The 14,337-nt window shown below is 40.8% G+C and overlaps 1 protein-coding gene across 1 annotated transcript; it reads right to left on the minus strand.

Moving 5' to 3' along the window:
• Positions 1-703: 703 nt before the first annotated feature.
• On the minus strand, positions 704-10,710 carry LOC117990701 (CLIP domain-containing serine protease HP8-like). Its single transcript, XM_034978177.2, has 7 exons — positions 10,471-10,710; positions 8,480-8,623; positions 6,299-6,404; positions 4,772-4,953; positions 3,805-3,941; positions 1,337-1,468; positions 704-860 (listed from the first exon to the last, which is right to left on the minus strand). The coding sequence occupies exons 1-7, from the start codon at positions 10,529-10,531 to the stop codon at positions 717-719; spliced, it is 906 nt and encodes a 301-aa protein (XP_034834068.1). The 5' UTR covers positions 10,532-10,710; the 3' UTR covers positions 704-716.
• Positions 10,711-14,337: the final 3,627 nt, after the last annotated feature.

The raw sequence follows: 14,337 nt of genomic DNA on the forward strand, positions 1-14,337 counted from the left end.
GCCATTTCAGCTTGCCTTTGAGCGTCGGTCACTTTTGTCCTTCTGCGAATTTCCTCGTTCCGGGTTTTATACCCAACATAATAATATATGTATGTATAGCTCGCTCCATATCGCGCTGAGCGACTTTTCGATCGGAAATGGTGTATTGAGGAATATTAAGTTAATTATAGTTAATTAATAATGAATCACTTTCACCACAATTTTCGGAAGAACGAAGAAAGAAAAAAAGAAAAAAAAGATTCATTTTACGTCTAAATCCGTCCTAATATCCATACTATTTTTTTTTTCTATATATATATAAATGAATCGCTGAATATGTTTAAGCGCAAATCTCGAGAACAGCTGAACCGATTTCGCTAATTATTTTTTTATAATATTCCTTGAAGTACGAGGAAAATATAAAAAAATTGCCTGAAGAAGTCTAAAAACAACACTTTTCTATATTCCCATACAAAATATTCGTAATGATACTTAAAAGTCAATTTGAACTTTAACACCATACCATAAAGTTTAGTGTTAGTGGAGGGGTTCTGGGAAGGCAAAACAATAAAGAATCGACTGTTAGGCGGTAAGAAGTTCATCGGGTCAGCTAGACACTAGTAATATTATAAATTATGCGCAAGAGTGTCTGTCTGTCAGGCGCCATACCGCCAACCCAATACATCGCGTGGCTTCTCTTAGTTATAGAAAAAAACGCTTATTAATAAAAATATGGTTTATTTCATGATATTATCTAGTATCCATTTGAGGAAATGTGGCACTGAAGTGTAGATCGCGGGTTTCTTGATCCCGCATATCGTCGGGCCGAATGACACGACACCTACCAGAACATTCTTCGGCCCGTCTGGTGTGTCAAACACCTGGAAAACAATCATACTCGTATCATCATCATGATCAACCCATCGCCGGCTCACTGCAGAGCAAAACCCAAAACCAAAACCACAAAAAAAAAACCACGAGAAAATTTTGTCTACGCATTTACTCGTCTTATTTGTATGAAGAAACACGAGATAATGCGTAGACAAAATTTTCTCGCGGGGCGCATGTTAGGCCCTCTAGAAGAGATCGCTATTTTAGCGATAAGGCCGCCTATTGTACATGCTATCTTTGTTATATTTCTATTGTTTTTGTTATGGTGTACAATAAAGCATATTTTACTTTTTGAGAACATTATGGCTCTCAGGCATGCAGGTTTCCTCGCGATGTCTTCCTTCACCGTTAAAGCAAGTGATTAATTAACTAAAACGCACATAACTCTGAAAAGTTAGAGGTGCGTGCCCGGGATCGAACCACCGACCTCCGATTAGAAGGAGGACGTCCTTACACCACAGCTTACCTTCATCATCGGCCCTCCTGAATCGCCTCCGCAAGCGTCCTTGTTGTGTTGTGCGCCTGCGCATATTTCCGTGCCGGTCACGCGGAAACTGTGACTGAAGATATTGCATGTCTCCGGCTGCACTATCGGCACCTACAAATTGATGTTTGTCGATAAAACTCAAATACATTAATTATTACTAACTTCATTGATAATAGTGATGCTAAAGGGTGTTTGTGCACTTATTCGCATTTGATTCGTATTCGTTTTCGTAAAGATACGATTCGTACTGGCCGTCATCCATATCCATACTTCAATACTAATATTATAAATGCGGAAGTGTGTCTGTCTGTCTGCTAGCCTTTCAAGGCCCATCCGTTCACGAAATTTGGTACAGATATAGCTTGCATCCCAGGGGGACATAGGCTACTTTTTATCCCGGAAAATCAAAGAGTTCCCACGGGATTTTTAAAAACTTAATGCACGCGGACGAAGTCGCGGGTACAAAATAAAATATTTACTCTGACCAATTTTTTTGATACATATTATGTTCAGGAAAATTTGTTTTGCTGTTATAAATATACTTTTTCCCTGAATACTAAACAGCTGGCAGATAAGCTAATATCAACCGCATAGTGGCTGGAGGACAGCTGGTAGGGAAACACGCCAGGCGCCCGCCGTTGAATTATTGATAACACCTTTTCTATTATATTTGTTTATGGAAATTCCTTTGGGAATATAGTAGATATATTGAATAACTGAGGTGTCTAGCTCCAAGCCAGAACACGTCACGGCCCCATGGGCCAAACACAAACGTTCTGCGACAAACATAGCCTGCCCACTACCACTTCAGCTTGCTAATCCTTCGAGCTAGTCAATCAATCAGAACATAATTAAGAACTAGATGATTCCCGCGACTTCATCCGCGTGGATTTAAGTTTTTAAAAATCCTGTGGGAACTCTTCAATTTTCCGGGATAAAAAGTAGCCTATGTCCGGGATGGAAGCTATCTCTGTACCAAATTTCGTCAAAATCGGTTGAACGGTTGAGCTACGGTATTACCATGGTTGAGCCGTAAAAAGCTAGCAAATAGACAGACAGACTCACTTTCGGATTTATAATATTAGTATGGATGATAATTAATTATTAGAGAAGAGCATAACAACGTAGAAAGAAGAAGGTAACGTAGATCTATTCATGAAATAGATTTCGGTATTATAGGTAATATGATATATGTCAGATAATCTTCTGATGCGGTGTAGAAAGTAAAGCGCATGATTTCAGTTTCATCGTCATCATAATAATTTAAAATGGGTATGACTTTGGTATTACTTCATTCAAGAAATAGTAAAATACGCTACGCTACATGCTGAATCACTGGTATTTTTCCTGTTTCCCATACCTTTATTTGTGAGATTAGCCGGGGGTGTGTCGTCAATGGTCGTCAAGTATAAGTCCCACAAATTGCTAATGCCCGTGGCCGCCGTTTTAGTGACGTCAGCGCTAGACTGAAGTTTCGAGCTGGTGGTACATACCCCATCCCATGTTGTAATTTAAAGGAAACACCCCCAAAGGGAGTTGTGCATGTGCGTGGAAAAAAGGATCTGGCACAACGGGTGGTCGAAGTGCTCCAGAAACCCAGGTGGTGACTGGTGAGGCTGGAATTGATTGCGGTGGCGTGCGGTGCAGTTGTAGAAAAAGGAGGGTGGAATGAGATCAAACAACTCTTCGGAACACTCCATTATAGAGGCGGCTATACGCCTTTAATTGCTAGGCTATACGTCTTCCAGGTTTACCCGCTTCCATCTTAGGCTGCATCGCTTACCACTAGGTGAGATTCCAGTCAAGGGCTCGTATCTGAATTTAAAAAATGGAAATCACGTTGCTCTGCCATCATCCATGCAAGCTGAGGGTAATGGGTTTGTTGAATTGACGTCAGGGTTTTGACAAATTTTCCATTTTCCTTCAAAATCGAAAATCCACCGCAACAGTAAACGTGCAATCTGACCAATAAATTAATCATTTCCAGATGATCAAGCATTTACTACGCAATACTATTTGTAAATTGCAACAAAGTGTTGGTCTAGAGGTAAGTATTGTATGGTCTAGGACTCTATAAGCAACCACATCACGGACCTGCCTGTTACACATCTGTGGCGAAACGGAACGTCTGTAACGCCAATGACGTATGTCATGTTTTGGCGGCATTCGAAAGTTCCGGCTGCTGTATAAGAATCAGTACCCTCATTATAAATGCGAAAGCGTGTTTTTTGGTTTATTGGTTTGTTGGTTTGTCCTTCAATCACGTCGGAGCAACGGATTGACGTGATTTTTTACATGGGTATAGTCAAAGACCTGGAGAGTGACATAGGGTACTTTTTATCCCGGAAAATCAACGAGTTCCCACGGGAATTTTAAAAACCTAAATCCACGCGAACGAAGTCTTGGGCATCAGCTAGTTTAATAATAAAGAAGGTAAAACTACTTACGGCTACATACTGCAGTATCTTGGCCCGTTGCTCGGTGGTCATGTTCATGGTGCCCCACCCCGCCACCGTCACCAGCTCGCCCAAGCGGAGGGCAGCCAACTGGTCCCCGCGGGGCAAGCATATCGGGGACACGTAATCTACCAAAAGATTTACTCTTCATCATCACTCATCGGCTCAATATATGTACAGCATCGGTCTCCTGCTTGCAGTGGTAGTCTAGTGGTTAGAACGTCCGCCTTCTAATCGGAGATCGGGGCTTCGATCCCGGGCACGCACCTCTAACTTTTCGAAATTATGTGCGTTTTAATTAATTAAATATCACTTGCTTTAACGGTGAAGGAAAACATCGTGCGGAAACCTGCATGCCTGAGAGTTCTCCATAATGTTATCAAAGGTGTGTGAAGTCTACCAATCCGCACATGGCCAGCGTTGTAGACTATGGCCAAAACCCTTCTCACGCTGAGAGGAGACCCGCGCTCTGTAGTGAGCCGGTGATGAGTTGATCATGATGATGATGATTGGTCTCCTCTCAGAGTGAAAAGGGTTTTAGTCATAGTCTACCACGCTGGCCAAGTGGCGCTGCGACAGAGAAACCGCTAAAGCGTTGCCGTCTTTTCAGGAATTTGTTGATCTGCCCCTTGAATAACCCCATGTTTAAATCCAGTGGGACTATACCGAAGGTAGTTGGTTCCACAATTTGCAACTTGTAACCAATAAAGCAAAGAAGCTGGTAAACTTCGGTTACTCAAGATATCTAAGTATTGGTGATATCTTTATGAAGTTATATTACCCGTCAAACAACTTGGACATGCAGCAGCGTAGTGAGAGAAAGTTGGCGAATCCGGGAAGCGAAAATCGACGTATCCACCAATCGCGTGCACTCGCGGAGACTGACCAATCAATTGCGTGCACCCGCCATTCGCCAGCCAATCGCGTCAATACGCAAGTTGTTTGCTGGGCACTGTACCATTAAGTTGGACCGGCTTGTCCAACACGACGACGGCCAGGTCGTTGTGGAACTCCGGATTGTTGTACTGGGAGTGACTCCTGACGGTTGTGATCTTCCGGTCCTGGAGCGGCGGCGCGCACACGTGCATCTCGCAGTCTGGGTCGGTTTCCGTGTTGTGTTCGCCTACACGAATGGCGGTCCTGTGAAAGAAGATCAACAAAGACTTACCGACATATTTTAATGTATACAATATGTAACAAAAACCCTGTTGTTCCATGTAGGTACGTGTATATAATCATAAAGCCGTACCACTAATGAAAATACTATTTAAAAAATATCAAGTAATGGTCAGTTATTGTTCACAGTCAAAATAGCTCAAAACCTCGCTCTTCCCAGTCGTGGCGACAATATGCAGACAAACTTTCAGCTTTTAGTGTGAGAGTGCATTGCAGCGGGAAAATTTCTAATCTCATGAGAAACCACAAACTTTATGCGGACAAAGATGCGCGCAACTGCTAGTTCACTGTTTATCTCTAATACTTTTCGCCCCTATAGGAAGCACGTACTATCAATATGCATAGTCATTAACCAACGACCATAAAACATCAATGACCTAATTGTCTCATTCACCATGGGACGTGATGCAAGAACCGAAGTTCTAGAATCATCCAAAACTTGGGAGATTCCCATGATAAATGCTTGTTTACCTGTTGTTCAAAAAAGTGCGAGTCGGATTCGCACACGAAGGATTCCGTACCATCGTACAAGAACATAATTATAGGTAACACATCTTTTTAATTTTCATGGCACCTGAAATTTTTATTGGGTAGGAAGGTACCAAGTATTTGTTGTTATAGTGGCAATAGAAATATACATTTTGTGAAAATTTCAACTCTATTTAATTTAATTTAATTTATTTATTGGCACCCAAAACAGATTACAATAATAATTATAACCTAATTCCATAATACAAAGTTTCGTCCTTATTGTAATCCTAAATGGTTGCACAGCATAACCAGAGTTTAAAAAAGCACGCAAATTATATTAAATAAAAATAAATAATCCATACTAATATTATAAATGCGAAATTGTGTCTGTCTTTCTGTCTGCCTGTCTGTCTGACTGTCTGCTAGCCTTTCACGGCCCATCCGTTGAACCGATTTTGACGAAATTTGGTACAGCGATATCTTGCATCCCGGGGAAGGACATACTTTTTATCTTATTATATAAAATCAAAGAGTTCCCACGGGATTTTTAGAAACCTAAATTCACGCGGACGAAATCGCGGGCATCATCTAGTAGCCTAATTTAATTATGTAAGTAGAAATTTGTTACTGAATTAATTTAATTATTTTTCTAAAGAAGATTGGAAATCTACTATTATTACGGTTCGTGAGATTATAGCCCGCTGACAGACTGACGGACGAACGGATGGACAGCGGAGACTTAGTAATGAGGTCCCGTTGGCACTCTTCGGGTATGGTACCCTAAAGGTCTTGACTTTACCCTATAGGTCTTGACTTTACCCAAAAGGTGTTGACTTACAGGTTGTAGTCCTCCCCCGGCTGCACGCAATGCGCGGCGGTGACGACATGTCTGTCCGTCACCAGCGCGCCTCCACACATCCAGTCCAGCTCTGACTCTTCAGGAGCTGCAACCAATATGTTTTATTTAACTTTGAACAAATACAACTTAAGGTGACGCAGTACACTCGACCGAACCTGTTTGCTTTTCACTTGACATTGTATGAGAAAGGTAAGAGGCACGACAATTTTCACTGAAATCAAAAATTGGAAAAGTATTTTTGAGAAAAAACTACTGAGTCTATGTTTGCAAAGTATATTATTTCAACTAATGAATAAATAAACTAGGTCTAATGTTAAATTTCTTTAGAATTTTCATGCCCCTATTATATTTCAGATTCCAAAGATGTAAATAAATGAGATAAATAAGAAAATGATTGTCATAAATTTAGTGTTAAAATAGGAATCTTTTGAGGCTCGTAACTTTAAAATCAATATTTTTTTCAATGTTTCATATATCAATAAACCTAGATAATGACGAGGTTAATCGATATAATACTTAGTTTTGAGCGTACAGTATCAAATAATGTAGTAATTACCCTCCTACGTTTGTATGAAGAAAGCACCGTTCTGAGCCCCCTTAATACGAGTTATTTTTCTTCTCAATCGTTCACTCCTGATAGAGTGGTCGTGGCTATGAATTCTTCACTGCTGCTCGTGCGGTCTCCCTCCAGCGACTTCCGTTGGTGGCATTACGTGCACGCACGGAGACGCATGCGTGTGCGTTGCGGAACGGATAAGTCTTTCGACCTGGTTGGGGAACGGCCACGCGGACGTGTGCCCTCCACTCGACCTTGTATCACGAGGTGTTCAATGGTACCACTCGTCCTCGCAATGTTCCCAAAGGACGATACGATAATACGAGTATAAACTTAGTTTCAAGTTGGCCTACAACAGTCTTTCCCTTTCCAACATCAATGAGTCTTTCAAACCATCCGTATATGTACATAGTGATTCAATTACTTCATCATCATCATCATCATCATCATCATCATCATCATCAATCAATAGACGTCCACTGCTGGACATAGGTCTCTTGTAGGTCTCCAGACCATCAATTTAAAAAAAAAAAAATGACTTTGACTTTGACTTTGACTTTGTAGGGACTTCCACACGCCACGGTTTTGCGCCGCCTGGATCCAGCGGCTCCCTGCGACTCGTCTGATGTCGTCCGTCCACCTGGTGGGGGGTCTTCTAACGCGTCTTCTGCGTCTTCGTCTTCGCGTCAACTGCGTCTTCCGGTGCAGGTCGCCATTCCAGCACCTTGGGACCCCAACGTCTATCGGTTGTACGAACTATGTGCCCTGCCCATTGCCACTTCAGCTTCGCAACCCGTTGAGCTATGTCGGTTACTCTAGTTCTCCTACGGATCTCCTCATTTCTGATTTGATCACGCAAGTTCAATTACTTAGTAGTCCCAAATTAAGGTATACTCCAAGAAGTTCCGAGTTCCCCATGTTGGATGATTTGCCTACTACTTTTTTGGGTTCCGTACCTCAAAAGGAAAAACGGAACCCTTATAGGATCACTTTGTTGTCTGTCTGTCTGTCTGTCTGTCTGTCAAGAAACCTACTGGGTAGGTCCCGTTGACCTAGAATCATGAAATTTGGCAGATAGGTAGATCTTATAGCTGACATTTGGGGAAAAATCTGAAAACCGTGAATTTAGGGTTAGATCACACAAAAAAAATTAAATTGTGTTCATGAACTAATAATTAGTATTTTCAACTTTCGAAGTGAGTGACTATATCAAGTGGGGTATCATATGAAAGGTCTTCACATGTACATTCTAAAACAGATTTTTATTTATTTTTATGCATCATAGTTTTTGAATTATCGTGCAAAATGTCGAAAATATACGACTGTAGTTCGGAACCCTCATTGCGCGAGCCCGACTCGCACTTGGCCGGTTTTTATTTTTACTGATCTAAGTACAGAGATTTAGTGAAGATAAGAACTCACAGGAGTATCCTAGTCATTCAATCCACGGAAACTGGCCCAGAGCTGCATTGAGTCCATCCATGATGCAGTCTCATAAAGATACAGCCTCACTCCAAAAAGTCCAGGGTTTCCTGGTTGGAAAACGCTGTAATTCGCATATTTCTCTACTGATCTACAGGGGTTAGCTTTAGATAAGTACTCACAGGAGTATCCTAGCCGTACGATCCACGGGAATTGTCCTAGAGCAGCATTGAAGCCTCCAATGATGCGGTCGGATGCACTGAAGCCACACTCCAAAGAGTCCAAGGTCTTCCATGCTGGGTGATTGGCTACTTTTCTCCAGAGATCTGTGAACATGAAATACGGCTAAAGATAAGCGGGGTGTTGTCATATTCATCATGATCAACCCATTGCCGGCTCACTACAGAACACGAGTCTCCTCTCAGAGCGAGAAGGGTTTTGGCCATAGTCTACCACGCTGGCCATGTGCGGTTTGGTAGACTTCACACACCTTTGAGAACATTATGGAGAACTCTCAGGCATGCAGGTTTCCTCACGATGTTTTTTTAATTACTTAAAATGCAGATAACTCCGAAAAGTTAGAGGTGCGTGCCTGGGATCGAACCCCCGACCTCCGCTGAGGTCATTCACAGCTATCACAGCTTTTTTAACAGTCATATTATGGACCTGTTATCTGCCAAAGCCACCATGATCCAAACTTCATGGTCGCTGATCGTTCGTCAGTCCCTGTGTTGGAGACAATATGCGCATGGAAACTTCAGCTTTCATAAAGCAACGAAATCAGAAGGGCGTTCCATATCCTAGAGATAGCGGTCCGAATTAGAATCGAGGAAGGAAATCGCTTCGAACTTGTCCGTGATAGTAGAAAGGTGAAGGACCAGAACCAGGTCAAAAAGTTTATGGGCACAGTCTCTGGAAATAACTCCTGTAGAATACTGAAAGAAACGCAACTTTGCGCTGATGTTCCAGACTTTGAAGTTTAGAATTAACCAGAGGCGGTAACCGGATATTTATAACCGACGTCAATCGGTTTTCAATTAAGGAGGTTCGTACGTAATACGTATTGTGGTGGGTATAGGGACAGGCCCATAGACAATTTAATTAAAGCGTTCCTACTTCTTGGTAGGCCCTAGACTTTTGACTTCTAGTTCTAAGAACAAAAGTAAATCTCTGGAACTACACAGCTTTAATTATTGTAAGCTTCTTCTTCTTTTTTATAAAAAGTCCTGACTGACTGACTGACTGACTTATATATCAACGCACAGCCTAAACCACTGGACCTGGAGACATGAAATTACAAAAACTAAAAAATAATTTTTCGAAATTCCACCCCTTAGTGGGTTAAATGGGGGGATGGAAGTTTTTATTATTTCAGTCATTTCTTTTAAGTTATTTGCATGAAAATTGGTATTTGGGTTTTCGGTCAAAAATGAAGAAATACGTGTTTCAGGATTTTTGGAAATTCAACCCCCACCTCGATTTTCTAAATTCCACCCAAGTGAAACCGGGGCGGGTCAGGTAGGTAGTTGATTATATTATATAGTTAAATGACGCTTTATTTTTTGTTGTTTCTATCAAAATAAAATAAAGGCTATGAATTAATAGAGTCAATTTTAATGATTCATCTTTAACCACGGAAGGTCAAGGCTAAGCGCCGGCGTTAAAACCATGTTAGGTACTAGTTAGGTTCAAGGATTAAGATGAGGTACTAAGTACGTGAGACATTGTTGCGAGATTGGACTTAGCCACAATATAAATATCAATAAACACTATACAGCTCAAACTACTTGGATGGATCCAAGTACCTAGTTAGAATAACGTAGACATCCGCTAAGAAAGGATTTTTGAAAATTCAACCCGAAACCTCGTAGACAAAAAGCATTAAATAATAATTAATAGTCAGTCGAGCCCATCAACCACCAGCATTTATACAATGGACTCAAGATGGCTTCCTCGCAACAGATGACTTCCATTTCAAAAGGTGGCAAATACAAATGCAATAACATTATAACCATGCAAAAATCACGTCTATGAGTTGCTCCGTTGCAACGTGATTGAAGGATAAACCATCAAACAAACACACTTTCGCTTTTATGATAAGGGTAGGATGTACAGAATTTAGTTTTACTATAAGTATAGATTTACCTAGTTTGTAAAATTGCAAATTACTTACCAGTTTTAACACGAGGCGCGAAGAATACAAGTAAGAAACAAACCTGTTTGCAAAGAGTCATTGCAATATATTATAGGTTATTTATAGTCCCGCTATTAAAATCAATAAATCAAATTATGTTGTCAAGTATACTAATGCATGAACCATTTCATATTCGATTGTTTGGAATAAATAGGAAGTTAGTACGTCAACTGTGGACGTAGCTTCACGACTGATGATTTGAATTTGTCTTAGAATAATGGAAGTAGAACGAAATCTAATACCTACGGTGAAATGTGATTAGTTACAGAACATTGGATTTAGTCATTCGTGAACATTACAACTTGCTATCGTAGCCAAATGGAAGTATAGAATAATACTTTAATTATATTTAAACATAATGTCATATATATGTAACTAGCGACCCTATAGTCCGTACAAAATGACTCCTCACACGCCATTTTAACTCTATGGATCAACTATCATGTTAAAAGTACGCTTCACCTTTACAATCAGTACCCTTATTATAAATGGGAAAGTGTGTTTGTTTGTTTGTTGGTTTGTCCTTCAATCACGTCGCAACGGTGCAACGGATTGACGTAAATTTTTACTGGGTATAGATAAAGACCTGGAGAGTGACATAGGCTACTTTTTATCCCGGAAAATCAAAGAGTTCCCACAGGAATTTAAAAAATCTGATTCCACACGGACGAAGTCGCGGGCATCAGCTAGTAACACAAAGATTTCAACTCCAAGAGCACGCATAAACAAGGTTTTGCATGAAACAAAATCGTAAAATGTTGGCGGGGTACAGGGGAGAATGCTTTGTTGTGATTGGTGGACTTAAAAGTCACGTAATCAAAACAATATGCAGAATGAGGGTACCTAACGGGCGTGGGCCGACTTTTATGCTAAGCAAGTGCCTAAGCTTGGCGAGCGGGGGTGTTCGGCTATTAGGCGTCTATAGGTGGTGGTCTGTGGCTAGTAAGAACTAAAATCGTACTTTTGACATGAAATTTGACACATTAAAGTAAAATGGCGCGTGAGGAGTTTAATTTTATATGTTATATATATTTTTGTAGCATGGCAAATAACTAAAATAATAATAATATGGATGGTTGGTTATACAACTACAAATAAATTGGGCGCTACCTAAGTACCTAGTTAGAAATCAATCAGAATTTGTGTAATAATATGTTAGCATTTGCGCCGCATTAGCATTTATACTAATACTAGCTTATGCTCGCGACTTCGTCCGCGTGGACTACAAAATTTCAAAACCCTATTTCACCCCCTTAGGAGTTGAATTTTCAAAAATCCTTTCTTAGCGGATGCCTACGTCATAATAGCTATCTGCATGCCAAATTTCAGCCCGATCCGTCCAGTAGTTTGAGCTGTGCGTTGATAGATCAGTCAGTCAGTCAGTCATTCAGTCGGTCAGTCAGTCAGTCACCTTTTCCTTTTATATTGTTTGTGTTTGTGTAATAATATGTTAGCATTTGCGCCGCATTAGCATTTATACTAATACTGTTAAAATACCTAGTTTGAATAACAAACAGTTCATCATCATCTTTGTCATCATCATCATCATCATTGTCAACCGATAGACGTCAACTGCTGGATATAGATCTCTGGTAGGAACTTCCACACGCCACGGTCTTGGGCTGCCAGAATCAGGCGGCTCCCTGCGACTCATTTGATGTGGTCTGTCCACTTAGTGGGCTGTGGGGGGTCTGTCAAGTGCCTACGCTGCACTTTCGGTACAATGATATTTTCATCATTATCATCATCAGCCTGTGGACATCCACTGTTGGACATAGGCTTTCCCTAAGGATCGCCACCACGCCCGGTCCTTACCCTTCCTCATCCAGCCACTTCCCGTCAGCCTCTTTATATCGTTGATCCATCGTGCTGGAGGGCGTCCCACACTACGCTTGCTTAACGCGGTCTCCACTGAAGGTCTTTCCGGCTCCAACGGCCATTGCCTCTACGACAGGCATGACCTGCCCACTGCCACTTCAGCTTGCTAATAGTTTGGGCTATGTCAGTGACCTTGGTTCTCCTGCGGATCTTCTCATTTCGGATCTTATCCCTCAGGGAAACTTCTAACATAGCCCTCTCCATAGCTCGCTGAGTGACTTTGAATTTGTGAACAAGGCCGTTTGTCAGTGTCTATCGTTTCAGCACCATAGGTGAGGACGGGAAGGACACACTGGTTAAAGACTTTCGTCTCCAGGCACTAAGGAATTAGGAAATTGACATTTTAGTCTTTAGGTATTCCGGCCGCAACCAAAATTGCAGCCAAGCTAATAAAACCGCCATAAGAACAGGTAGAGAAATATTTTAAATGCGTAAAAATACAGGTTTTCTTGGTTTAAAATTCTAAATATATTTTTTCGTTCTAAGTATTTACCTAAATATATTGTTTTTGTGTAGATAAGTACCTATGTATTTATGTTGTAAAAAATACTTAAACTGAGTTCTTGGAAGTGGTCAGTTTCAGAAGATTTCATCTAACTTATTAATTAGATTATGATTTTTTAAACCGTTATTTGACCTCGTATCACCCCGTTATCATTAAGCCATGAAAAAAAACAAAAGTGTTAAGGAATTTTCCACTGCAGGCCACAAAATACGAGCATAAAATTATAATAATTTATTCGGCGAAAAAATGTGATTCAATCCGGTTGCTTAGGTATATATATAGTACTGAAGAGTTAAATCTACCGAAGTATAGCTGCTTGATAATGGGATATTATTATCAATAACAAGCATAAAATTATCAAACAAAAAAAAAGGAAACACAAGTTACTGCAGTTGTCCTTGTACGAGTATTTTTGTGTCCCGATAACAGAAACTTATACGCAAATTATACCTATTCCTATTTGCTCCCTTATAGGGGTGGGAAGGGTGGGATTTTCAAAAATCCTCTCTTAGCGGATGTCTACGTCAAAATAGCTATCTACATGCCAAACAGTCCGATCCCTCTTATTTTTCGAGCTGTACAGTGTGCGTTGATGGATCAGTCAGTCAGTCAGTCACCTTTTATTATTTGGATAGATACAATTTCTTGGAGCGATGTATTTCTCAGTGGCAATACAATAGTACATCGATGCAATACTCGTAGTAAGGTTAAGTGGTTCAAACGTATTTAAAACCAACTACGTCACTGTTTCCGTTTCTTGGCTCTGATAGGTATATTGATATAAAACATACTCACAGTTTCTTAGAAATGTAACTCCCCAAAGTGTGGGAAAATGTAGGAATTTTCTCGCAAATAACAAAAACATTGAAATAAATTTATGCAATCCTATTCCGAACAAAAAACCTGTTACTCAAGTCATCTATCTACGTGACGGATCGCGCAGGTACTCTAGCTCAGCCGGTTGCTTTCACGCAACTTGACGACCTACCTGGCGCAGTGGTAAGCGCTGTGGTGTGTGGGTTCAATTTCTGGCAGGGGCAATTTAGGAATCTATAATATCTATATTGAGCGTCTTGTCGTGCAGGGCAAGGTGGAGGGCACCAGAGGGCGAGGAAGGTCACCCATGCGATGGACCGACCAAATTAAGTCTGCTGTGGGCGGTCCTTTGCAGGAGTGTACCAGGCTGTCAGCCAGCAGGGAGAAATGGCGAATGCTCGTGAGGCATATAACATCTGCCCTCAAAGACGTTGCTTCGTGATGACCACGACCGCTCTGCCAAGAGTGATACGACAAAGAAGAAGAAGAAGAATATCTATATATATAAAATTCAAAGTCCTGACTGACTGACATATACCTATATCAACGCACAGCCTAAACCGCTGGTCCTAAAGACATGAAATTTGGAGGGTATATTCTTTGTAAAGAGTAGGTAGGTATCCACTAAGAAAGGATTTTTCGAAATT

Source organism: Maniola hyperantus, chromosome 18, assembly GCF_902806685.2.
Source record: "Maniola hyperantus chromosome 18, iAphHyp1.2, whole genome shotgun sequence".
NCBI classification, from domain to species: Eukaryota; Metazoa; Arthropoda; class Insecta; order Lepidoptera; family Nymphalidae; genus Maniola; species Maniola hyperantus.

Excerpts from the sequence above, each read along its gene's own strand:
- LOC117990701 (XM_034978177.2), bottom strand. The coding sequence starts at position 10,531 with ATGACTCTTTGCAAACAGGTTTGTTTCTTACTTGTATTCTTCGCGCCT. Across the intron at positions 8,624-10,470 it reads CGCGCCTCGTGTTAAAACTG|ATCTCTGGAGAAAAGTAGCC; the intron begins GTAAGTAATTTG and ends TCATGTTCACAG. Across the intron at positions 1,469-3,804 it reads AGATACTGCAGTATGTAGCC|GTGCCGATAGTGCAGCCGGA; the intron begins GTAAGTAGTTTT and ends ATCAATTTGTAG.